We start from the raw sequence: 27998 nt of genomic DNA, 5'->3' as shown, positions 1-27998 counted from the left end.
TCTCATGTTCAAATTCCTTTTTCGTCTTCTTTATTTTTCTAACATACTTTCTCCTTTCTCATGAAAGAAAGGAACAAAAACATTTCTCTATAAAAACCACTACCAACCCATAATTTTTAACATGTTATGCCTCTGATCTTATTTGGCTCTCTCACCAGATCAGAAATACGGATTGTCTCACACATAATAGAGATATGTTTATGTGTCATGTGTGAGTTAAACTTCTACCTTGGAAGCAAAAGTATATATTGAGAAACATGAATGTGAGATGACCAATATACATAATGTCTTTCAGGTTTTGTGTGAAGATGTGGTGTCAATCTCATTTTTTGGGTTTCTCTTAGTCAAATGTGATGATCAATCCATTATAAGCTCGCTCAAAACTCCAAACACTATGATGAACTATTTTTTTTTAGTTTTTGGATGTCATTAGTTTAATTTTATTATATTAAATATAAGTTTTTAGATGTTCACTCTCATGAAAGAAAAAAAAATATCCAATCTCTACTATTTTAAATACCTTCACTTTTGGTCTTTGGTGGGATCTAGTAATAGAAAAATGTAGACGTGTTATGTTAAGTTAACAAATCACATACTTATCTCCCTCAAAAAAAAAAAATCACATGCTTATCAAACATTTAAAAATGATGTAATATTTTTTTAATTGATTATCTTTTTGGGTGAAATAATTACTAATAAATCTTCAACTATATCATAAAATTACCAGTAACCCGCTATATTCCTAACACTTCAATGAATAAAACACACACTACTTTTTTCCTTTATCATTTCTATTATCTTTAAATATATTTTTTATATTCTTTCTTTTTCTAATTCCCTTTCTCTTTTTTATGAAAGATGATCATAAACCTACATCCATCAAAACACTATCAACCCATATTTTTTATCATGTTGTGCCTCTCGTTGACCTTATTTGGCTATGTCACCAGACCTCATGCGCAAGAGTCTCACACTTATGGGAGATATGTTAAAGTGCCAATTGTGACTTAAAATTCCACAATATATGCAAGTAGATCTTTAAAAATATATAAGTGAGAAAACCAATATACATAATATTTTAAGGTTTTGGGCGATGATGTGGTGTCAATCTCAGTTGTGTGCTTTGTGATGATCTACCTCATTGTAGGTGGCCATGAAACTCTAAACATTTTGATGAATTATTTTGTTAGTTTTTTCAACGTTGTTTGTATAATTTTTATATTAAATTGAAGTTTTTTGATGTTGTTCGCTTTCATGCAATATTTTATAATTTCAATCTCTATTATTTTAACTTCCTTCAGTTTTGGTCTTCGTTGAGATTTCACGATAGAAAAACGTTGATGTGTTATGTTGAGCTGACAAAATACATGTTTATTGAACATTTTTAAATGTTGTGGCGTATTTTTAATTGAGTTTAATTTTTTGGTAAATTGATTACCCAAATATCTCAAACTCCTTCAATAGACCGATAAAATTACTATAAAATCACTCTATTCGTTATAACCTCATGGACAAAACACACAATTCTTATTTTATTTTTTTACCACTATTATATCTCTTAATCTCAAATTTATTTTTCATGATCTTCTTTCTTTTTCTAATTTTTTTATCTCTATTCTCATGAAAGATAGGAACATAAACCCCAATCCATTAAATTACATCAATCCACCTTTTTGACTATGTTGTGCCTCAATTTGACCTTATTTGACTATGTAGTATGTCACATAATTAAGGACACAGAGTCACTCATTGGGGAGAGAGAGGGGGAGAGAGAGAGAGATGTTAATGTGTTTGATATGAGTTAAAATTTTAAAATAGATGGAAGAGTAGATGATGAATAACATAGAAGTGAAATGACTCATATACATGTATCTAAAGATTTTAGATAAAAATGCGGTGTCAATCTCATTTGTGTGATTTCTTTTAGTCTGATGTTGAATATAATACAATGTAAGCTTCATAGGAAGACCCAACATTACGATGATTTGTTTTTGTTAATTTTTAGGTGTCATTTGTGTTAATTTTATTATCTTACATTTTAAACTTTTGATGTCATTCACTTTGATGGAATTATTTTTTGGTGAAAGCAATATTTAAAATTCATTCACTTTTGGTCTTTGGAGGATCTGAAAAAGGAAAAATGTAGATGTGTTATGATGAGTTGACAAAATACACATTTATTAGACATTTTAAATTTATGTGACATTTTTTTAATTATTCTAATATTAGGTAGAAAAATTACCCAATAATTTATAACTTCATCAACAAACTCATAAATTATCAAAAACTCGTTATTTTCCCTTACCATTTCTCTCATGGTTAAATTTCATTTTCATCTTCTTTCTTTTTCTATTTCACTTACGCTCTTCTCATGAAAGAAATGGGTAAAAACGCCCCTCTATAAAAGTGCCACCAACCCATCTTTTTTACAGGTTGTGTCTCCAATCTTATTTGGATATTTCGTCAAATCATAGACACCAAGATTCTCACCCTTAGAGAGAAGAAGTTAATGTGACATGTGTGAGTTAACTTTTTACATTTGATGCAAGAGTAAATATTAAGAAACATATAAATGAGATGTCCAATAAACCTAATGTTTTGAGATTTTCAATGAAGATATGGTGTCAATCTCATTTGTGGGTTTTCTCTTAGACAAATGTAATGATCAAACTCATTGTAGGCTTCCTCATAACTCTGAACTCTATGATGTATTGATTGCGGAGATATTCATTATCATTTCTCTCATGTTCAATTTTTTTTTATCATCTTTCATTTCCTAATTTACTTTCTTTTTTCTCATGAAAGAAATGAGCATAAACCTTCATCCATTAAATCACACTAAGTGGTGCTAATGTGTCATATGTGAGTTAAAGTTTCATATTGAATGCATCAGTAGATGAGGAGAAACATATAAATGCGATGATCCATATATCTAATGTCTTAAGGATTTTGACGAAGATGCAGTGTTAATTAATATGGTTGTTCTTAACCTAATGTGATTATACAACTTAGTTCATGTTAGCTCTTTTCTTGGATTCGATTTATGTCCCTAAATTTTTATCAGATTAGGTTTACGTCTCCTAGTTTTTTTTTTTGGTTTTTTCTCCATAAATTTTTATCTTAAGAAAACTTATTAGAAAAGATCCTTAAAATATCAATTATTTTCTATTTTTAATTTAAAAAATGTCTAGAATACTATTTAAAATGAAAGATATAAGATTTTATTGATCATCATAGGTTAAAAGTTATATATTTAATGTATTTAATTAAGAAAAAATATAACATATTAAACAAAGGTTTTTTAATGGAAAATTTTAATAATTAGTTGTTAGATTAATTTTTCTTTCTTTCTCAAAACAAAATTAATTTTTTTTCTTCTTCATCCGAGTTTGTACCAAGAACCTCTAACATCATCTAAAAAACACAATCAAAGAAAACCAATAAATACATTCAATTAGACAATTGATATTTCATTAAATGCTAAGATTTGCCTACCTTGACTTATTTTTCCAAAAATTAAAACAAATTTTTGGAAAATTATTTTATTAAATTTTTCGTAGGAAAATTAATACGTAAAAATGATTTTCCATTTACTTAGGATATTATTTTCATAGATTAAAAAAATCATGAAAAAAATACAACGATTAAGTTATAATTGAGTAATAAAATAGAGTTGAAACTGTATAATAAAATCATAATAAGTTTTTTTCTAGAACAATTTAAATCAATAATTATTCGCCTATTTTGATTTATTTTTGTTGTGCATGCCTTTTTGTTTATTATAGAGATTCAAAGTAGGTATTTTTTTTATTTTGTTTAAGATTATTAATTGAATTGTTAGCATGTATAGAAATGATTGACAAAAAATTATAAAATTTTCACCATAAAAAAGAACAATTGCTTTGGCACGTGAAAATCTTCTCTTTCTTGATTTGATTATGAATGTTCATAAAAATTACTAAATTAATATGAGTAAGTAATAATAACTTTGAATGTTCATAAAAATTAATAAATTAATATGAGTAAGTAATAATAACAAAAAAGAAGTAACATGTTTATTATAGGAAATTTACAAATGAAGAATTAAGAGCAATTAAGTCTTGTTAGCAAATTAAAATGTCAAGTGTACTATTTTTTCTTATCTTTATAATAATATAGATTCATAATTTCGTATATAGTGAATGAGTTAACTTGTATATACCAACAATTTTTTTTATTGATATATCAAATCACTTTGTTTTATTGGTGCATCTAATCAAATTGCTTTGTTTTAAAATATAATTAAAAAATATGAAAAAAATAAACAAAGACAATAAAAACCAACCAACATTCCTTCAAAAAAAAAAAAAAAACAACAACATTAACGTAGCAAAATTATAATTTGAAACGACCAAATTATATTTTTAAGGAGAAACAACTAAATTATTCCTTCAAAAAAAAAACTAAATTATATATTTCAGCCAAAAAAAAATAAATTATCAACAAACAATTTGATGATAATGCCAATAAACACTAAAAAGAACATTAGTATGTGTTTATATCCATGTTTCATAGAAAGAAAAAAAAATCTCCATGTTTCATAGATCCTTATCAATCTTAATATTCTTCAAAAATTCTTGGACGAAATTGTACTGCTGCTACGTGTTGATCCTGATATCAAATGATTGGTTGAAAGGTGTGAGTTCAAAATTTAGATGTCTAATTGCTAGGTCTAGCCTCCACGTTACATTAGATCCATAATCGCTGGATTTTGATAAAGAAGTCTAGAATTTATAAGTGAATTAAAAAAAATGATAGATAATACTATCAAATAAAAACAATACAATGAGAGAGAACTAACGGAAAATAGTATAGATGAAAACACCTTTTTACCCGAACCACCATCATATACAACTTTCGTTACGATATTTGGAAAGAATTCTGAATTCTTTGAATGAATATGAAATGGTGAAAGTTGAACCAATATTTATAGAGAAAAATTGAGCAATACAATTGTTGATGCAGATCTTAAATTAGAACTTTTTTCACACGTAATTATAAGACATTTATGGACATTAAAGGGTGATTGTTTGATTAGTGGAAATACACATACAAAATGAAATGGTTGTAGGTTCAATAGAGAGCATATTCTTATAGGATGCCACTTTTGTATTGGCATTCATATCGGTATCAATTGTAATAATTGGCAAGGTTAAACATGTGTTAATATGTAACAGTGATTTATCAATAGCCAATAATTAAGCTACAATTAGATGATGAGGTGCACATGTGTATTAGTGATGCTTAGGTGTGTAATACATTAAATGAAGTTTAACATAGAAGAGTGACAAGTGTACTTTTCAAAAAAATTAAGGCAAATATATATAATAGAGATTATTATTAGTGTTTTCCATACTATTATTATTAGTGTTTTCCATTGTTATTGCAATTATTATTAGTTTTTTTTTTTTCATACTTGTTTTTCACAAGTCCACAACTCAATATAGTGGCCCAAAACTGAAAAATATGCCCAGCCCACTTAAAACTTAAAACCCTAACCAGTAAGCACTCCATACATGTTTCCTCTATCCATGTTGCTGCCGTCACAACAACCTTCCTTCCTTTAACCTCTGTGTGTGTTGTGTCTGTCCTTCTATCTCCCTCCCTCTCTCCTCTCTATTATATCCATTCACCATTGTTATTAGTGTCTCTATTACTCTCTATTAACCACAACAACAAATCAAAACTTTATTGTAAACAAACACAAATCTGTTATAACAGTGGAAAAGAACACAAATTGAATTTGAGAAAAGAATGATCCAAATCTACATCTTTTCTTTATCTACAAAAATTTCTGGACTTTTGTTATTTGAGACTGTGTCTCAGAATTTTTCTCTTCATATGTGTTTTTTCGATTTTTTTTTGGTATGACACAACCCGGTTAACCGAACCGAACCTACCCGGAACCCGTAAACCCGAAATCCGGATAACCCGATTTAAATTTAAGGTTCAATAGGGTTGATGTTCTCTACCCGTGGGTTGGCTCGGATTGAGGGTTTGAACCCGAACCGAACCGACCCTATGCCCACCCCTAATGGGGGCTGTTAACTTGCACCCACCTAAAAACACTAAGGTGCAAGTTAACAAGCTGCACCTACTTGTACTTTACTAAAACACCCTTTTGTCTCTATTAAACTTTATTTTAATTAAAAGGATATTTTTGTAAATAGCATAAATAATATTTGTTTATAATAGAAAAACATGGGTGTTTTGGTAAATAACTAGTAGGTGTTGCACCTTAGTGTTTTTAGGTGGGTGCAAGTTAACAGCCCCCTATATATATATATATATATATATATATATATATATATATATATATATATATATATATATATATATATATATATACACATATATATATATATACATATATATATATATACATATATATATATATATATATAATTTAAAATAATTTTAAAAAGTGTGCATTTAAAAGGAAAAATCATTTATAGGATTTAAAACCCAAAAATAAATAAAAACTAGTTTAGATCCCGGCGTTGCCCGGGTTAGACATATAATTAAGTATGACCAAAATTTTGTATGTATAATACCCGCAAATAAAATTTTTCACGGTCCGGAACTGGACAAATATCTTATTGGTACACACAAATAGAATAAAATAAATCATATTTTAAGTACCCGTAAATTAATATATGGACATGCGGATGAAATTGTCTGGATTTAGTATTAACACATATTAAATAAAATAAACATTTTTTAAGTAATGCACTTGCAAAAAATAAAGAATAATGAGATGAAAAAAAATTAGATAAACATAAGAAATATTATACAAAGAGGGAAGTAGTGAAAGATAAATATTATAAAGTAGGAGAAAACCCTAATAAATAAAATGGTTGAAGAGTGTGGGGAAAAAAGAAGTCAAGATACAATAATAATAATTTTTTATGGAAGAAATAATAAAATATAATACAACATGAATAAAACACGGAAAAAAATGCGAGAATAATATAAGTGATTAGTTTTCGTAGAAAAAGTAAATTCATAAGTGGTTATGTATATATAGGAAGTTGTTCCATGAAATTATAAGAATTTAACGAAATAAATTATCAACTCACTTGGGTTAGCCTGATGGTATTGACTTGAGACTTGAGAGTGTGCTCCTCCCAATGTCTCAGGTTCGATTATTCCCGGTGCTATTTGGGTGGGCTAATTTAGGGTGGATTAATTTAACTTCTTAAAAAAAACGAAATAAGTTATGTTAACATGAAATTTGAAAGTAAATAATAAAAACAAACAAATAAAATATTTGGAGGATAAAATCGTAGTAGGTATGAATTATTTGTTGAGATGTTTATGTTAGATAAGAAAATTAGTTTTGTAACAATAAAACATAAATGTTTTTTTAGGGGTAAACATAAACGTTAGTATGAGAGTGAACATGCGCATAAACAATTGACATTTTTTCATTTGATTACCTAGAAAGAAAAAACTCATAGGAAGATAGCTCTATTGCATCAAATAAATCCAATGTGAAATAAAATACGAACATCATAAACTTATTTTTAGAAAATGTAATTTAAATATATGGCTCGTCTTTTGCAGATTAAAAAAAAATGATTTTGACACTCAAAAATTTATAGATTATTTTTTAGAGACTTTATGAAAAAGCATAATCAATTTTGTGTAAAAAAAAATCACTGCTTTGAAAAAACTATTTAATTTGTTTGGATAGTATATAAAATAATTTTTTTGTTACCATAATTTTTTTATATTTATTTTCTCCCGCCTCTAAAGAAACATATTTTTTAAAAAGCTACTTTTAATATCTGTTCATTTGAAACTGTTTTTAGATTTTTTTGTAGAACATGATTTTTGAAAACAACTATAACAAACAGATATAATACTCTTAAAAGTGATTTTTTTTTTAAGTTATAACAAACGGCCCCATAGAACCTATTTGTTACGGATTAAAACAAAAATAATTCTGATATTCAATAATTTAGAGATTTTTTTTACATTTTATAAATAAAATCAGAATCGATGTATATAAGTCAGCCATAGTTTTTTAGTGAGAGAAACTTCATTTTCTCTCTAAGTTCTTTCTCTCTTTACTTATCGAGGAGGGGTGGTTTTACCTATATGTCATTTTTTGACCTAGAATCTCTCATTTGCATTTTTTTTCCCTTTTCTTTCGATCAAAATAAATGATTTCCACATATATCAAGTACTCTCTCTCTCCCTCCCTCTCCCTCCCTCTATATAGGATTTTTTGCTACATAAGACATAAAAGGGTAAAAATATGTTGAGGTGTGAAATGATCAGGATGAGACAAATTGTGTTTTTACTGGTCATTAATTTTCATAAACAGAGGATAGAAGATAAATTATTGATCTTAAAAATAAAAATAAAAACTATTGAAGATTAGAAAAATTTAAAATATAATGAGTAGTTTGTTGAGATATTTATGCCACATAAATATTAAAAATTTAAATACAATATTTAGTTGATAAGATAAAATAAAAATGATATATAAGTTTGATGAGACATTTATGCCAATAAAATATTAGTTATAGAAAATAAAAAATAACAAAAATATTGAGAATAAACGTGGAAGCGATACGTGACATAAAAAACCTTACTTTATATATATACTATCGATATGAATTTAAAAAAGAAAAATGCTAACAAGAGACCTAAAAGCACAAGTTAGGTATGTATCAAAAAACAAAAAGATTACAAGTTAAGTAACTAAGGGTATGTTTGATGCGCAAGATAAAGAAACATATTATGATAAAACTATCATATTCTATCTATATCTGTTGTTTTGTACAACAATAGGCCAATAGGATATGATAAATTAAACTCATTACTAATCTTATCCTATCCCTCCTTTGAAATTTTAATCCTTGATTTTTGTTGGGCTAGCAACATGATAGGATCTCTCAAACTCATCACAAACGAGTCTTTCCTTCCCTTGTATCCGATCAGTGTAACTCTACCGAACCGTACATCCACTATGCTCATGCCTTCTGTTTTTGCCTCCTACCTCTCTTCATTTGAACATATAATGGTTTTGATTCATCTGAAACCCAGTTGCAACACAAAGTTTTTACCTTTTTTAATCCTTAATCAATGATTAAAATCCAATTGCTTCACTGGGGTTAATTGCAAATCGCACCATCATTGATTATTTGCTTCTTTGTTTGAAAACCCAGTTGCTTATATGGGTTAATTGCAAATTGCACTATCATCGTCGGAAAACCCGATTGCTTCTGTGTTAAAAAAAAATCAATCATCATCTTTTTTTTTGTTAACATCATCATCTTTAACTGAAACCTAATTGTTAGTATTCAATACTCCGTCCGTTCCTTTTTAAGTGTCGTTTTAGGGTGAATTTTTCGTTTCTATTTAACTGTCGTTTTGGTATTTTAAAGTATGATTTGTCAATTATATCCTTTGTCAATTATTCTTATATTTTTTTTAATAAAACTAATTAATGCTATATATTTGAAAAACTAAAGTTTGTTTTTTTTAAATAAAGTTTGTTTGTTTTGTTTTAAAATAAAATTTGTTTTGTTGATATCTTCAAATTTAAACAAAATTTTGTTACCTATGATAATAGTTCCATGAAGAGTTAAAATTCTATAAATAACATGAGCAGTACTTGTTAAAAATTTAAAGAGATATGCACAATATTTAGAAAATTGAAAATTGTTTGTTATGAGAGAAAGATAAAGCGCGCAATAAAATAGGAATTTGTTGGAGAAAGAGAGTAGTAGTAACTAACAATTGTTTGTTACATATTAAATTTATTGAAAAGATAAAGTGTGTGCAAAATAATAGGAAATTATTAGTGGATTAAAATGAGGGTATAATAGAAAAAAAAGTGTGCAAAAATACACTTTGCTATTTTTGTGTTAAAAATTCTAAAACGACACTTAAAAAGGAACAGAGGGAGTATTTAAATCATGTCCTATTTTTTGTGCTTATTTGTTCGATCAATTTGTTTGGGCTCTCAATTTTTTTCTCAATTTGTATTGTTTGTTCTATCGATTTGTCTTGTTTGTTTGTTCTCAATTTGTTCTGTCAATATCATATCCTATCAATATCAATTATCGAGTTATTTATCATGTCTTGTTACTATCCTATCATGCGCGCCAAACAATGCCTAGAATATTTGTCGTACTTTAAGAAACATATTTAGCCCTACTTATGTAAGATGTTTGGACACAATTATTAGTTTTCTTTTAGAGAAATGGACACGATTAGTATATGTTAATATACTATTTATTCAAATAAACGCTCTAAATAACTTGTCAAAACAAATTAATTAAGGAAAATGTTAACAAATGCCCTTAGGACACTTGTTAAGTAAAGAAGAAATTTTGTATCGGGATTTATGCATTCAACACATTGAAACTTGAAAAAGTAACATTTTCTACATAAAATTTACCAATTATTTATAATTTAGAATCCTTAACTAGTGCACTAGGAGCGTTTGTTAGCAAGACCCATTAATTAAACATTCTAAAATAATTTACCGAATGAGCATTGAATTAGATTGTTTTGTCAAACACTCTTACATACAAGTACCTAAGAATACTTGGATAGGATGACATGGATCTTGAGTTCAAATTTAAGCATTTGAAATGCAACGACGTTAAAGTTCTTAAAAGTTTTGTACTTCACATAATCCTCTCTAACTTGAGGGATCTACAGTTGTGTTCAGAGCATATCCAACATATAGGCTTAATTGCATGTTTGATCCCTTATGTTTATTTTAGTTTTCAAGTTGGTCCCTTATGTTTTAAAAGTTTCAAGTTGGTCCCTTACGTTTTAAAAGTTTCAAGTTGGTCCAAAACATTACTCACGTTGGAATAAGTTAGTCCCTTCAATCACTTAACGTTTAAAGATATGGGTTGACAATATGGGTGATGGAACTTAACTTATTTAGAAAATCAGTTTTAAAACATTTTTAAATTTTTTTTTGTTTTATTAAACTCAATATCATGTCGTGGAATAGACTAACTTATTCCAATGTGAGTAACGTTTTGGACCAACTTGAAACTTTTCAAACATAAGGGACCAACTTGAAACTTTTAAAACATAAGGGACCAACTTAAAAACTAAAATAAACATAAGGGATCAAACGTGCGATTAAGCCCCAACATATACTATAGGGATTAGGGAGCATATCAACAAGGATGAATAATTTTATGTTGGAGTGAGAGGGTTATTATCAACCATTAAGATCAAAATAAATGACTCGAGTGCCTCTGCTTCTAAAATTTTCACACGTCTTGGTTTCTATTTTTCGTCTCCCTTCAGCCTTCGCACCAGAGCTTATTGTTCCTTCTCCATTTTCTTCTACATCAAGAGTCAAGTTTTTCTATTTTCAGTTTCCCCTCAATTAGTATAACCTTGATGCGAATGAGCCAATTTATAAATTAATAGTCGGAAGCTTTCAGACTTGGTGACAATTTAGAAACTAAACGGGATCCAAAATCAACCACCACCATCCAAAGTCACATTCACACACCCTTAATTCAAAGATGCAACTATTTCTTCGATCCATTTTGTATTTTTGATCTAATACCCTCAGCCTGATTTCAATCTTACTTCTATTGCCAATAGCTTATTTTATGGTCTTCACTTTCATTCCCCTCTCACAAATCAACTTGCAAGACAACAATGGCAAAGAGAGGAAGAGAGGGAGACAAAAGTTGTGAGTTGGGTGTCTCTAATCTGCATACGCGCAACGGGTAAAGAGGCTGAGGAAGAAAATCGGGCATTAAATCTTTGAATAGTTGACGAGTTCAACAAAGCTATGTCAGGTCACAGATATACTCCTATCAGCTACCCATTCTTAAGAGTCCAGTAAAAGACAAAATTCAAATCGGATATGGAATTTATGCATACCATGAGACCCTATTCCCCCTGTCCAGGCAAGAATTTCACCTACACTTTAAGTCAAATGATTATATAGGAAGCTTTCTATATTTTCCATGTCATTCTTCCTGGTTTCCTATTCCTACTAAGGCTAAGGGTCATTCTAGTTGGTACAGACTTTGAGTTCATCAGGCTTTTCCGATCAAAACAGCAGTGGAGATACAGAATAGTCTAAACTTGAGAATTCAAATGCACAACATAAAAATGGCGAAAGTAGAGTGAACTCACACTAAGCAGTGCATAACGTCTCTGATTCCAGACCTTGTTGTGATCGTCTTTTCAAACCATTAGATTTAGAACACTTCTACTTTCAGTGTGCTATTTCCAACTTTAATGGTATGCTTTGTTAATTGGAATTTCTATGAACCTATCCTTACATCCCAAAAGTCTTGTAGGATCAAATACCCACACCACATCTAATAGTAATAGCTATGAGTCAATCCTTGCATTTAAGTTTTCAAAGATCAAATCAAATTATCTACACAAATAGGCAATTCAATTTTGTTGACAATTGAAAGAAAAGTGGGTTAAAAAACAAGTGTACTGATTTAAAAAGTGAAGAATATCGAGTGTATTTAAAATTTGGAAGTAATTGATAAAATGAAGAGTACATAAAGACAAGTTCAAAGATTATTGGTTGTAGTAGGAGGAGAATCAAAGTGATATTCCATGAAAACAAACAATGTTTGTAATAATAATTTACAGAAAGTAAGTATAACTCATATACTACTGCTTACAGAGGGAGTGAGAAAGAAGAGTATAATGAGTTAATGACAACTTAATCATGAATTTGAGATGGAAATGCTATGCAAATGACTCTGCCAAGCCATGACTTTATTGATTCATCATTCACTCGGCAGCAATCTGCAAATGAAGAGAAAGAATTTTGTAAGATAACAAAAATAAAAGATAGGCTAAAAGTGGATTATAAAGGAGGAGAGTGAGTGAGTGAGTGAGTGACTTGATTAAGAGGATTGTCAGGAGATTTCTTCCAAAGCTTCCAAATCATGTCCTTGTACTGTGTGTATGTAAGCCCTGGTTTCTCTTGCTTCAACTTAGGTAGTTCAGCTTCTTCAAATGCCTGATGAATGAATGAATGAAGGAATTAATCAAATCAAAATTGAAAAAAAGAAAGAAAGAAAAAAACAGATACATACCTTGAAGGAAGCCTTGAGGCGCCTCTCTGGATGCCTGTCGGGAGGTAAGTTGTTATCGATACTCATCTGAGCGATGGCTTCGTCAAGAGTGCTGGCTTCGATAATTGAATCATCACGATTCGTATTCGACACAAGCACCACTCTCTCGTACTCCTCCTCCCCAGCAGTCCTCTTCTTCGCTTCCTCCGCCTTCTTCTGTGCCATAGCTTGCTCCTCCTCTCGCCGCTTCCTCAGCTCCGCCTCCGTCACCTTCGGTACAGGGATAGACACCCTGTTTGCCTTCTTGTCAGGCTTTTTAATCATCTTCTCCAGCTCTTTCTCCTCCAGCTCCGCCAATCGACGCACCTCCGCTCGTCGTGCCGCCGCCTCCGCCTTCTTATCCGCCTCTTCCTCCCTCTTCTTGGCGGCGCGTGGCTTTGAACTCTCTGCCTCTCGCCAGTACTGCTCCTCCTTCTCTCGAGTCTCCCGATCCTTTTTCTCCGTTTCCGCGGCGCTCTTGCGGGCCCTCGCCGCCTCAGCCTTAGAATTCACACCCATCTTTTTGGGCATCTTTAATTCACCTAGTAGGGTTTCGCTCGCTGGTGAATGAAATCGCTATTCCTCTGCTTCAGCAGTTTGCTGCTGAAAGAAAAGAAGCGTGTCTTTATGTCTACACTCTACACGTACACCGCACGCATTCATCAGATCGAATCGGATCAGATCCAATAAGTCTACCAAATGAAACAATCCATGGGCTTTGGCCCGCTTCATGACCCCTTGCCCACAGAAAATTGCTCTTCTCCCAACAGTAATTGCTCAGCCTCAAAAGTTAGAAATTTTATAGTTTAATAAGGTTTGTTTAAATTTTGATTTTTTTTTTTACATGTAAATGAATTTTGTTGCTTAAATATTTAGATGTTTGCATGTTTATGTTGTAGTTTTAGTTTTAGGGTTTATGTATAATTTGCACTTCAAGTGTTTGATGAAATGTTTGAATGAGTTTTTCATTGATTATTTAATTTATTATGGTGTAGATCTGAAACAATGGACAATTTGTTCAGCGCTTAAGTATACTTCAACAATGGAAACCCAAGTTCAGGACGATGTCACGTTAAAAGATTTGAATGATCAACCAATGACTCAACTCCGAAGACACAAGGAGGGTGAAAGACGTTCAGTATGGACGTCCTGGGATATTGCCGCCCAACGAGATAATGCTCACAAACAACGATTGCGTAAGGAGAATGTTCCCTGTATTTCGTCAGCACCGCATGTTCGCGAGGATTGAGATGGATGCTACATTGTTGATATCACCTGAAGACATTCTCAAAAGTTTGATTATGCCACAAAATTATGTTTAGGTAGCATCATTATTATGTAATGTCTTTATTTTATTAGAATTTAAGTTTAATTCATGGAAGTTTGCTGAGAATGTTGGTATTAAAGTGTCTTATGCTTAGCGTAAAGGTTTGTAAGTCTCTTTGAAAACTCAGAAGAATGATGATAACACAACAAGTATTCGTAAGTCTTCACATCAAATTCTTTCGTATAAGATCAGTGTCATAAAAGAGATGTACTTCTAAGATGTAGTTTTGTACTTGATCATGCTCATCTGTCAATTGAAACTCGTCAGTTGGCAAGGCAGCAGGATTAAGTTCTAAATAATGTATTGGAATGCATTCATTTTCTCGTGACTCGTCTTATATGAGGGAATTCGATGTGAAAACATGTATAGTTGATTCGGTGGAATACATGTGTTGTGTTGTGTTCTCCTCATTCTTGAGTTTTCAAATTTTTACACTAAGTATAAGACACTTTATTACCAATATTTTGAACAAACTTTCAAGAATTTAATTTAAACCAAACATCACGTTTTTATAACATAACCCAACGTGAGTTAACTCGCATTGAAATAATCCAAAGTATCGAATACGACTTAAGTCACGCTAGTTATACACCTACGTGAGTTAACTCACATATGGATGTTTTAGAAAGTTTCTTCAGGAGGGAGCAATTCTTGTTGGGAGAAGAGCAAATTTCTTGCCCACGTTGTCAACCTAGTCTAAAACAAGCGGTCTTTTTTTCTTTTAAATTGTGTGAAATTGACTTTGTAATATACATTAAATCTTAAAAAAATTGTGACGTAAAAATTACATATTCTAACCATATAATTTAGGAGACGAACATAACTTGTTTTCATTTGACGAGGTTGAAGGGGATACTCATAACTTATATCAACATCAATTCTTAAACTCAATTGCTCAAGGAAGTATTCCACCACATATTTTAAAGGTAAAAAAAGGTGCACATTTGATGTCGTTGCGAAACATAGACCTTAGATATGGTATGTGTAATGAGACACGATTGTTATGTTGTGGTTTATTTAAGAATATGTTGGATGTGAAAATCCTAACAGGAAGCAATGCTGGAAAAAGAGCATTCTTGCCTAGAATTAAATTAAAAACAAATGCGAGTTCAGGACTTTCCTTTGTGCTTAGTAGAAAATAGTGTCCCGTTTAACTAAGTTTTGCAATTTAACAAAAGTTCTCATTAAAGAAGGGAAAATAAAAGGAGAAGATGGAGACTTTACGAAAAATGTATTTTTTAAAGATATTTTTTTTGAAACAGCCAAATATTATTAACCGCGGAGCCCGTGCGAGGTGCACTAACAAGCTCGGGTGGAGAAAAAAACAAAGAAGGGGAAATCGGTTGCCACAAAACACCGGCACGAACAAAAACCCCTTTAAAAACCACCCACAATACAAAGGTGCCGCCTATAAACGTCACACCCAAAACAAAAGGAGGCACCCAAAAACCAAAGAGACCACAAGCAATGATGCTAAAGTATACTATCTTGGAGGTAGCATACTCCCGCCTCACCACTAGATAAGCCAAAACCAAAAAACCAGCAGGTCCCTAAACCGTAAAGCTCCCCTACGAAAATAACAGGAACAAAACCACATGCCTGCACACCATAGGAACAGCTAGCGCAAACAGCAGAACAGCAGGGCCAGAACACCCTAAAACCAAACGCCAGGCTGCTGATCAGCAAGAACCGATGGGAATAGCAGCTGATTGAAAACTGCTATGAACGCTTAAGACAATCCTTTGGGTTCCAACACCACTCAAAAAACATACACACCGAGATTTTGATCCTATTGAATGACCAACGCCAAGAAAGCACCTTCACATCCTCCACAATATCCTCTACGTGTGAAATATGATCTTTAAAAATCCGGTTGTTCCTAGCTCACTAAATCTCCCAAACGGTGGCGTGCCAAATGAGCCATAGCCCATGACGTATCTTTTTACTCCTCTCCCAACCATTTTAGCAAAGGCAGTGAATAAACAGGTTTGGTGGGGTTAAAAATGGACACTCCAACCAATTCATTACTCCCATCCAAACCTTTGAAGCCACCAAGCAATGAAGAAAAAGATGATCCGACGTTTCCACTCCATTACCACACAAAACACAACTCATAACGACCTCCGGAGGGAGGACATTCCTATACCGAAAATTTGTCTTCGTTGGGATACAATCAAGCAGTAACTTCCAAGAGAACGCCACCACTTTCAAAGGAGCCGGACTTTTCCAAACAAGTGAAAACACAAGCTTCTCCTCGTCCCTCCAAAGATCATCAACCAACAACAAACCTTCCAATTTTTCATAAGCGGACTTAACCGAAAAGCAACCATCCTCCTCCAACCTCCACCTCCATTCATCCTCATCGTTAGTGAACCGAAAACCCCTAAGATCCTCTTTAAGGTCAGCCAACAAATGTTCCTCTTACACAAATAATCTTCTCCTCCAATTTTTAAAGATATTCTTTTATCGCAATCATAACAATGTTTCTTTTACATAACATGTCATACATTTATGTTATGATGTACTAATTGCTATTAGAATAAACAATAAATGATCATTATTTGATATGCAGACAAACTAAAATATGTTGAGTTCATAGATAATTTTGTTATATGTCTTAACAATATTTTGTTTATAAATCAATATATCAATAATTTTCGTTAATATTTTAAAATTTAAACTTTTTAATCAAAACTATACAAACAAACATAATAAAATAATCGCATGTTTTAGCGCAGTAGAAAAAGTGGATAGACGGGCACATCTCTGCAAGTAGCTAGTAGAATAGAAAGAGAATGCAAAGAAATGGGTGGAGAGGAAGTAAGGGAAGCAGAGTGAGCGAGCGAGCAGTGATGTTAACTTGTGGAGCAAAATGGATGTCAGCCTCTCCAATTCCATCCAAATGCTCACTGTCTTCTTCTTCATCTGCTTCCACCAACAACTATCGACCCGCCGTCATTCTCCCGGTTAGTCTCTATTTCTCTTTCTCTATATCTATATCAGCGCTCCTCACATCGCATTCATTTGGTTTTTTATTTCTTGAACCAGGGGTTAGGGAACAATTCCAGTGACTACCAGAAGCTGGAGGCAACTCTGAACAATAACTACGGCGTGTCCACAGTTGTTGCCAAGGTGTCAAGACCTGATTGGCTCCGAAATGCCGCTGGTTTGATCGATCCCAATTACTGGCGTGGGACTCTTCAACCAACGCCTGTCCTTGATTGGTATTTGAAGAGAGTTGATGATGCTGTTCAAGAGGCCATGGAGTTAGCACCTCCTGAGACCACTCTATCATTGATTGGTCACTCGGCTGGAGGATGGCTTGCGCGTCTGTATATGCAGCAATTTGGGGTGTCCAATATATCATTGTTATTAACTCTTGGAACCCCTCATCATCCACCTCCAAAAGGCGTCCCTGGTGTTATCGATCAAACCAGGGGTCTCCTTGATTATGTTCAACAATATTGCTCTAAACCTGTTTACACCCCTCACCTCAAGTATGTATGCATAGCAGGAAGGTAACACACACACTCTTTCAAGGAAACATATATCCCTCAAAAGTAGTCTTTTTTTGATACTCAACGACTTCTACAATTTATAAAATGCAGACCATGCCAACACAAACATAACTTACTATACAATCAATTATTCATTTCATTTCTTACTACAAAATGAAGGTATATTCAAGGGGCTCCCCTTTTTGGAAACTCAAATCCAAATGCTGAGCCTGCACTTCCTACAGATACTTCCCAGCTACTTCCCGAGGAGACTGCTATTATCAAAGCTGCAACCACTTCTTCACCTAACATAACATTGCGTGCTCGCTTTGTTGGCCAAGGATACAAGCAGGTGAATGAATGCTGTTGTTTTAACCGTTAATTTATAGCCAAAACTATGGTGTGCAAACTGCTATTATTTGCTTGTGATAGATGCGGCAATTATGCTGACCAAAGTTCTAATAATAATAATTTCTCAGGTTTGTGGGCAAGCAGATGTATGGGGCGATGGTGTTGTGCCAGAAGTATCAGCTCATCTTGACGGTGCACTTAACATTTCCCTGGATGGAGTTTACCACTCCCCGGTTGGTTCAGATGATGTCATTAGACCATGGTATGGTTCCCCTGATGTGTTGGAACAATGGATAGAACACCTCTTTAATTAGCTTGAAGATGCTAGTGAATGTTATTACTGTACCATTATAGAAAATGATTTTCATTCTTCTTGTATTTATGGCTATTGTTTTGTTTATCACAAAGCAATATTTCCCCGGCCTTTCTAATCTGTTTGCTACTGGTATGTCTATAGAGGTCATAACCTCATTGATATTTTTAGGGATCATAGCTCATTTCTCTCTTGTGCTAGTTTGTCGTCTAAAAGACATCATTGTTTATGCATTGATTTATTAAGTTGTTAGAAACATATTTCTTTGACTTTAAAACAAATTGTGGGGGATTGTTTTTAAATTTTATTATTTAAGGATATGTATTTAAAAACGAAGAAAATCCTCCCTCTCTCGCTCGTCCTTCCCCCATCCACTACCTATGTTGACCTATGAAAAAATGGTCGGGTTATTGATACCATTGGTGACAATGACGTTTCCTTTGGTGATCAAAATTTCTTCATCTCCAATTCCAAGATCTGCCATATGTGCACGAAACAACACTTTGAGTCAACATTGGAGTGCCAAGTGAGGCGAGCTCTGCCATGCTTCATTGAACCCACACAACACCTCGGGCTCCTGCCTACATCATTCCACTTTGACCTCAACCACCAAAAGCACCAATACCAACCAGAGCTTTTAAACCACTCCGACTTCTCCCTTTACATTGGCTCCCTAATTGAAAGGAAGCTCTTCACGCCATCCAAGTTCACACCTGAAACCACAGGACCTTCTCTATAACGGCAAGACCTCAAACACGATTACTATAACCTCCCAAATAAAGCAAACATCATGAATATTTTTCCAGAACTCCATCATCCGGTTATTATGACGAAACCAGACCAGTACCGTCCACTAGTGGAAAAAACACATTCCACAATGAGCTTTCACAGCAGAGATTCGCTGCTTTGCCACACAATGCAACAATGAGGTGAGGGAGTCACGTATGCTCACGAGTCAGCCGCCGCTGATCGTTCACTTCCGCCATCATGTCATTTGCCATCCTGGCTCTTGCTTCACTACATACCCTCACTCTTCCTCTGTTTGTCGCCGACATGTCACACTCACCAGAATAAGGTTGGTATATTTATTTGGATTTTCTATCTTTTTTTTTCCTTCTAAATATGCAATGTCTAGTGTTCTACTATTATTTTTTTGTTAGGGAAGTTTTTGAGATTGTGACTTTAGGGAAAGAGACAACAAATTGGAGGCGTAGCCTACACTTTATGAGATTGAGAACTTTTGGTTAGGGAAGCTTTCACTTCCCATGGAAACTCCACATGCATTCAACAACTTGTTTCCAATTCCATTAACAAAAGGCACAGGTATACTTGTTGGAGATAGAACTTGGAATTGGTGTCTTTGTTGGAGGTAGAACTCTCACTAACTTGCTGCCAACAAATAATTCTATATGTAGTATAGTTCATTGGTTTTTCAAGACATATTTATATGTTAAGTTCTGGTTTTGCTGTGAATTGCTTAAAAAGTTTTGTATATCATTGTTATTATGTTAGTAATAGGTAGTTCATTTTCTTATTATTAATTGTTGTGTGTAGTAACTGCTATGTTACTGCTGTAGGTAGTCAGAATTATACATAAACTGAAAGGGAAAAGGGAGGACATTGGTTATTTTATATGTTGGTTGGTTTGGGAGAGACTAGGCTCTCTAATTCCTAGAGGTTTGTTAGTTTTCTATGGCATCAGTTTTGTTTTTCTGCTGATTAATGTAACCACCTCTGTTGTCAGAATAACCATAGTGTGTATCAATAGTACATCATGTACATTTCCTTGTTATTATCCAATAATCTCCCAAATACCATTGAACTATCGTCAATATTTATTAATATTTGAACTAGTATCTAACATATTACTAGTATATTGTGCTATCATGGTTTTTTAAAGGTTAAATTTTAGAGCCTGTTATTCTCGTGTTGCACCGGCATGCTTGCTGATATTGTATATGTGGCTACCGGAAAGTTTTCAAATTATATTACGTGCATAGGTGCATGCATGTATACTTATGATATATTTCAATGAATTTTCTCAGGCATATATGTTATGTCCAAAAGCAGTTGGACATAGGTCTGTGGTCTTATTCAAGCAATAGGTGATAGACGATGGTACTTGAATCACATGAAAGACTAGGAGGCTTATGGTATGTTAAATCTGTTTTGCTTTTTTTCTTGTTAACACTGTTGTAAATTGACATTCTCGTTATTTGTTTTAGTTATTGTTCCCAAAGGAATTGACACTATTGTTTGATTTAGCTGACCGTATTGTTTGTTTTAAGATATGAAGTCTTGAATGGCAGCATTGTTAGATTTTGTGGCAGGTGCCGGAAAAGGCGGCGCGTTGACAACCAAGACTGACCTAGAGGCTTCTTCCACTATTGCACATTGTTTAGGGTTGACATGCTGTTGCTACTAAGATGATATATTTTGTTTAAAGGTGTTTTAGGACATGCATGAGGGGGATTGTCCTGAACATATATATGCCACAGAAAGTATTGTCGCAAAGGAATGTACATGTGTGAGACATGCTTTTGCTTGGATTATATAGTTTATTGTATTCTTTTAATGAAAAAAATTTAGGACGAGGGGTTGGTACTCCAGTCAAAGGCCGAGTAGATCTCAAGACTCAAAGAACATTCACAAAAATATTTACATATAAGACCTTATGTTTTGCGCAAATAAGACTTTTTTTAGAAACAAACTTATGACATATCATTAGTAGTAATTTGTACCATAAAGTTAGATATGACATCAAAATCTTGCACGTTGAATATGTAGTAGCTCGAGCTAACCGATGATATGCTACATTAGCTTGTCTCCTAGTAAATCTTACAATAGTTTCGACTCTTCTAAATGTTAGTGTAAACTCTTTTTTTTCTTTAATTTTTTTTTCCTTCGATGTCTTTTGCTTTTAAAACTTACATGATAACTTTTCATATTTCATATATTATATTTATTTAATGTATATATTATTTCCGACAATTTTTAAAATAAATACAAATTTAATCTAAAATCACTTGGATAAGATAATTTGAGTTCCTTCCGACTATTTTTTTGGTAGGGTCCATTTAGTGAAAATAGAACACTATTAAAACTTTTGACGGAAAACTATACTCCTTGTGTTTTTTTTTTTGAGCTATAATTTTTTCAAGATTAAGTTTATGGCACTTAATGGTGCAAAAGTAAAATAGTATTGCATTACACATTTTTTTCTCAACGGTTAGATCAGCGATGGACATCATATATCACTTGAAGCAATGGTGGAATTTCTTAATCTAATGATGAAATCAAACTTGTGATCGTAAATGATGTATACTATAACTAGATATTTTTTAGTATAATAATGTTACTTGAAATCTAAAATCCGATAGCATATAAAAATACATAACATAAACAAAATGAAATTTGTACGGTATTGGAGAACAAGTTTAAAAAGTTTTCAATTAAGAAGGGTGAAGGAAGGTAAAATTAGACAGAGGTAAGGAATTGAGTGACGGGGCAGTGTTGAAATAAATAAATAAATAAATAAAATAGAATAACCTCATCTCATCTCATCTCACCCTTTTCTTATCCGAATGGGAAGGGGGGGATGTCCCAGAAGAGAAGAGAAGAAGCGTAGAGCCTTGAATGAATGAAATGAAATGAAATGAAGTTAGTTAGTTAATTATTGTTCGGAGAAAGGATAATGTGGTCATCGTCGTCGTCGTGTTTATTGCCACAATTCATCTGCAACCCAGACACTTTCATCAGAATCCCTACCCACCGCCATCATCATCATCATCTCTTTCTTCTTCAATGTATGTATAAACAATTCAAAACAATTCTCTATTATATTATATTCTCATTTCTCATCTCACTCTTGTCTTTTTTATGCAGCACCCAAAACAACAATTACAAGACACTGTATTTTGTCTTCTTCATCAACGGCACTCCTTGATTTCAAATTTGATGCTCCTCCTGCTGAATCTGAAAACTCACCACCTTGGCCCTATGTCTCTCAGGCAAACTCCTCCTCCTCATCTGTAGAATCACTTCTTACTAGTGAAGACGCTGTTATAGCTGCTGCTGCTTCTGAAGCTCTTACTCTTGCTAAGGCTGCTGCAAAGCTTGCAAAGGATGCTACTCTCTTATTCAATAACAAGCCCCCCCCACAACATAATCAACAACCACCGCAACTTCCTTCCACCCCTGAAAATTTACTTCTCAAATGGGTTCAACACATGGAAGCAGCCGAAGATGCTGTATCCATTGCCACTGGACCAGCAGGACCAGATATAATGGAACATCTTCACATTAGCCCCAACCAAGAGGATGACTTTAATGATGTCGAGGAACTTGAAGATGTAGAGGAACAACTTTTCGATACTAGTATAGATGCAAGATCCGGCCGCCAAACAGAAAGAAAAGCCAGAAGAGTCAGAGCTTCTGGGAAGGCTGCCACAAACATCGTCTCCTTCAAGTCTGGTTCCACCACCAGGAAAAAGCGTGCTCGTACACAAGAGGTTGACTATTCTGATCCATTGCGTTACTTAAGAACAACAACTAGAACTACAAGGCTTCTCACTCCATCCGAAGAAATTAAGTTCTCTGAAGGAATACAGGTAAAGTTCGCATGCATTACCACTTAGAACCAAGTTTTTATAACAAAAGTCTACTATCGCCATCATGGTTTTTGATGTCTCTTTGACCAACATTGAGACCACAATCGTTATGCTACCATATTGTTCTTCGCAATATTGACAGAATCATGATGCTACCACAATCGTTAGTGTGACGGCAATTTAAAAGCTTGTTCAGAACAATATGGTAGAGAATAAACCATTCTCTTCATATGCTCTTGATAGTTGATATGCTCCTAAATCACTCAATATTTATCGTTATATCTTCATACAGCACTGCTATATATCCCGAGAAAACCATTCGGGAAATTTCAAGAAGAGTACGTGTTACTATTTAAAGTCATGTGTAGAATACATGGGGCTGCATTAGGTAGGAATTTGGCGGAAAACATGGGCAGCTGGCCAATCAGAATGATGTTGGGATAAATTCGCTACAAATAATTCGCTAAAACTAGCATTATTCATCTTCATAAAGTGCTTGTTGATCTTATGATTTTGTAAATTAATATCTATATCATTCTTAAGATATATCTCAGTGCCAGAAAAGGAAAGAATGTTACATGAATAACTGTTCATTTGATCACAGGAAAGAATATTAATAGTGAAAGGTTCTACTACTTGAAAGATTTGACAGTGTATTAACAACAATCAACTGAATTATCAATTTAGGTGAACTAATTTAGCTTCAACAACAACAACAACAACGCCTTATCCCACTAAGTGGGGTCGGCTACATGGATCAAATGCCGCCATAATGTTCTATCAAAGACCATATTTGGATCCAACTCATTGACCTCTAAATCTTTTCTAATGGTTTCTCTAATAGTTTTCTTAGGTCTTCCTCTACCTCTTTTAACCTGACTCTCCTCCATTTGATCTACTCTTCTTACCACGGCGTCTACGGGTCTTCTCTCTACATGTCCAAACCATCTAAGCCTATTTTCTACCAACTTTTCTACTATAGGTGCTACCCCCACTCTCTCTCTAATGATGTCATTCCTAATCCTATCATGTCTAGTCTTACCACTCATCCAACGCAACATCCTCATCTCCGCTACGCTTACTTTACTCTCGTGTTGGCTCTTAACCGCCCAACACTCCGTACCATACAACATTGCCGGTCTGACTGCTGTCCGATAGAACTTTCCTTTCAGCTTAAGTGGTACTTTCTTATCGCACAAAACACCTGAGGCTCTTCTCCATTTCAACCACCCAGCTTGAATACGATGATGTACATCAGCTTCTATTCCTCCGTCATTTTGTACTATGGACCCAAGATATCTAAACCGTGTAACTTGGGGTATGATATGATCTCCAACTTTCACCTCTAAGGTAGACCCACTTCTCCTTTTACTGAAGTTACATTCCATATATTCCGTCTTGTTTCTACTCAGGCGGAAACCGTACGCTTCTAAGGCTTGCCTCCAAGTCTCTAGTCTCCCGTTTAACTCCTCCCTCGACTCACCAAGCAAGACTACATCATCTGCAAAAAGCATACATCTCGGTGCTAACTCTTGGATGTGTTCCGTCAGTACATCCAAAACTAAAGTAAAAAGATAAGGACTTAGGGTTGACCCTTGGTGCAGTCCTATTGTTATGGGAAAATCTCCGGTATCCCCATCCTGCGTCCTCACACTAGTCGAAGCCCCCTCATACATATCCTGGATAGCTCTAATATAGGCAATCCTCACCCCTTTCTTCTCCAGGGCTTTCCACAAAATCTCTCTAGGTACTCTATCATACGCCTTCTCCAAATCAATGAAAACTAAGTGCAAGTCTTTTTTATCCGTCCGATATCGCTCCATCACGCGTCGAAGTAAGTAGATCGCTTCCATAGTCGACCTCCCAGGCATAAAACCAAATTGGTTATCCGTAACGTGAGTCTCTTTTCTTAGTCTTCGCTCAATTACCCTTTCCCATAACTTCATGGTATGACTCATTAGCTTAATTCCCCTATAATTCGCGCAATCTTGTATATCCCCCTTGTTCTTATAGATTGGAATTAAGGTGCTTCTTCTCCACTCGTCCGGCATTTTCTTCGTCCTCATAATCTCGTTGAAAAGTTTTGTGAGCCACCCAATTCCTCTATCGCCAAGACTTTTCCACACTTCGATAGGTATGTTGTCCGGCCCAACTGCCTTGCCATTACTCATCCTTTTCAACGCTTCTTTCACCTCGTGCTCCTGAATCCGACGATAATAGTTATAGTTTCGGTCCTCCTCTCTGATGTCTAACCTGTTAGAGTCTGGTAAGATCTCATATCCTTCGTTAAATAAGTTGTGGAAATACTTCTTCCATCTATCCTTAATATCTCTCTCTTGCACCAAAACTATACCCTCTTCATCCTTAATACACTTCACTTGGTCCAGGTCTCTTGTCTTTCGTTCTCGTCCCTTCGCAAGCTTGTATATAGATTTCTCCCCCTCCTTGGTACCTAAAGATTGGTATAATCCTTCAAATGCTTGAGTTCTCGCTTCGCTCACCGAAGAAAAAAAAAAAAAAAAAAAAAACAATTGACTGAATTATATTTTACTTTAAGTTATATTATTCTACTTTTATTACCTAATTCATTTGCCTCTTCTCCTGCCAATATAATTCAGGACCTCATAAAGCTCGAAAAACTTCAAGAGGACCTTGCAGAAAAATGTGGCGGCCAGCCCACATTTGCTCAATGGGCTACAATGGCAGGGGTAGATCAAAAGACCCTAAGAAAACGTTTGAATTATGGTGTATTTTGCAAAGAAAAAATGATTAAAAGCAATATACGACTTGTCATATCAGTTGCTAAGAATTATCAGGGATCTGGGATGAGTCTGCAAGATCTGGTCCAGGTATATTTTCACCTGTACAATATTTTGCTAGAAAGTACGGACACTAAAGGGGGCACCCACACACGGATATAATTTGAAATATGCACTGGGCTATGACAAATTTTAAAACTATAGGACATGAAAAAGCTGTAGTATAGCACATAAAATTAATATTAAAACACATCTTAAATCAAAAGAGGATAAATATTTTCAAAGTTAGTATGAGTCATTGCACTTGGAGACATAGTAAAATATTATTTACTTCCATTCTTGTGATATTCAACATGGCTGCTGTTTCAAAGAGTCCACACTTCTTCAATGGTTCCAGTAATCAACCATTTAACTATTTTTCGTTGGGTTACAGGAAGGATGCCGCGGGCTTGTAAGAGGTGCAGAGAAGTATGATGCTTCTAAGGGTTTTAAGTTCTCAACCTATGCTCATTGGTGGATTAAACAGGCAGTTCGGAAATCACTTTCTGTTCAGTCAAGGACTATTCGCTTGCCAGTGAGTATTATCTTTATCTTTGATTATTTCTTTCTGACCATGCATGGAAATATTTTCATTACCTGTTTATTTGAAAATTGCCAAAACTCCAACAATGACTTCTGCCATTCCGTAAAATAGAAGCTCATAGAGCCGCAGTCCTCCTCATCCTCATTGGTGGGACATTGACCTGATTGATGTTGGTTCAACAAAAACAAGGTGAAACAAATATGAGTAGAGTTTTGAAGCATTCATGTTTGTTTCCCCCTGTTCTCGTTGAACAATCATCAATTAGGTCACCATCTCAGTCGTGCGGATGAGGAGACCATGAGCTTCTTTTGGGGGCCGCGTCAACATTCGTTGATTGTTTGACATTTTATAAGTACACCAATTCACCGTGGACTATCTATAAAGTGGTACACGGTAGAATTTTCTAGAGTTGAAATAGCTCTAATGTTTATAACAGACTTTTTTGCAATATTTTTGGCTTAACAGTTCCACATGGTGGGGGCAACTTACAAAGTGAAGGAGGCAAGAAAACAGTTGTACAGTGAAAATGGAAGACAACCTGACGATGAAGAAGTTGCCGAAGCAACTGGGCTGTCGATGAAGAGGCTTAGTGCTGTCCTTTTGACCCCAAAAGCTCCCAGATCTCTAGAACAGAAAGTTGGGATCAACCAGAGTCTTAAACTTTCAGTCTGTCCTTAATCTTGTTCAAATTTGTGCTTCAGGATGTTTTTTTTTTCCATGTGATATTCATTTTTCTGATACATTGGTGTGCGTTTCTGACCAGGAAGTACTTGCTGATCCTGAAGCTGAAACAGCCGAAGAACAGCTCATTAAGCAGTTCATGAAAAAGGACCTGGAAAAGGTATTGGACAGTCTCAATCCTAGAGAGAAACAGGTGATTAAATGGAGATTTGGTATGGATGATGGAAGGATGAAGACACTGCAAGAGATTGGGGAAATGATGGGTGTAAGTAGGGAGAGAATTAGACAAATTGAGTCATGTGCTTTTAGGAAGCTTAAAAATAAGAAGAGAGCCAAGCATTTGCAGCAGTATTTTGTTTCATAATCCCATCAAATATTGAAGTTAGCTTATTACAGGTCCTGATATCTTTGTTCTTTTTATGTATGTTCTTCCTCCACATTTTCTTCATTATTCAAGAGAAAACAAAAAGGTTATTTTCAGTATACTAGGAATCATGTAAACACAAGCAAATGACTTTTTGACCAAGAGTTCATCATTATTTTTTTTGTACGTGGTGGATTTGAACCAGAAAAGAGCCTTAAAAATTGGAGAAAGTAATAGAGATAATGATGTTTAAAATAGAGGGAAAAATAAGTAAGAGAAAGCAAATGAAGGGAGAAAAATAAAGGTAGAAAAAGATAGAGGATTGAAAGTTAGAGAATTTGTAAAAAGTGCATAAATATGCAAACTGCATTGTAGTTATTTTCTGG

General features: G+C 33.9%; 3 protein-coding genes and 1 long non-coding RNA gene across 4 annotated transcripts; 2 read left to right on the top strand and 2 right to left on the bottom strand.

The window, feature by feature from the left end:
- Positions 1 to 11200: 11200 nt before the first annotated feature.
- LOC146943277 (uncharacterized) lies at positions 11201 to 12368 on the bottom strand. The gene is made up of 2 exons (XR_015033040.1): positions 12181 to 12368; positions 11201 to 11370 (listed from the first exon to the last, which is right to left on the bottom strand). It is a non-coding gene; the product is annotated as an uncharacterized LOC146943277 (long non-coding RNA).
- Positions 12369 to 12851: 483 nt separating this feature from the next.
- On the bottom strand, positions 12852 to 13726 carry LOC146943276 (coiled-coil protein). Its single transcript, XM_085757533.1, is given in 3 exon segments — positions 12852 to 12908; positions 12911 to 13033; positions 13110 to 13726. Coding segments are annotated over 3 exon segments (714 nt in total). The 5' UTR covers positions 13659 to 13726; the 3' UTR covers positions 12852 to 12866.
- Positions 13727 to 17265: 3539 nt separating this feature from the next.
- Positions 17266 to 18896, top strand: LOC146943275 (alpha/beta-Hydrolases superfamily protein). The gene is made up of 4 exons (XM_085757531.1): positions 17266 to 17420; positions 17503 to 17972; positions 18132 to 18303; positions 18431 to 18896. Exons 1-4 carry the CDS (start codon positions 17307 to 17309, stop codon positions 18614 to 18616), a joined length of 942 nt encoding a protein of 313 aa, XP_085613657.1. The 5' UTR covers positions 17266 to 17306; the 3' UTR covers positions 18617 to 18896.
- A 3281-nt stretch (positions 18897 to 22177) lies between these two features.
- On the top strand, positions 22178 to 27731 carry SIG2 (RNApolymerase sigma subunit 2). Its single transcript, XM_085757530.1, has 6 exons — positions 22178 to 22421; positions 22501 to 23225; positions 25844 to 26074; positions 26418 to 26558; positions 27033 to 27233; positions 27331 to 27731. Exons 1-6 carry the CDS (start codon positions 22310 to 22312, stop codon positions 27610 to 27612), a joined length of 1692 nt encoding a protein of 563 aa, XP_085613656.1. The 5' UTR covers positions 22178 to 22309; the 3' UTR covers positions 27613 to 27731.
- The last annotated feature ends 267 nt before the right edge of the window (positions 27732 to 27998 follow it).

This window comes from Medicago sativa, chromosome 3 (genome assembly GCF_051527215.1).
Source record: "Medicago sativa cultivar Bolivia chromosome 3, Bolivia_mono, whole genome shotgun sequence".
Classification (NCBI taxonomy): Eukaryota; Viridiplantae; Streptophyta; class Magnoliopsida; order Fabales; family Fabaceae; genus Medicago; species Medicago sativa.
The sequence above is the reverse complement of the archived record's forward strand: the minus strand, read 5'-3'. Positions and strand labels throughout refer to the sequence as shown.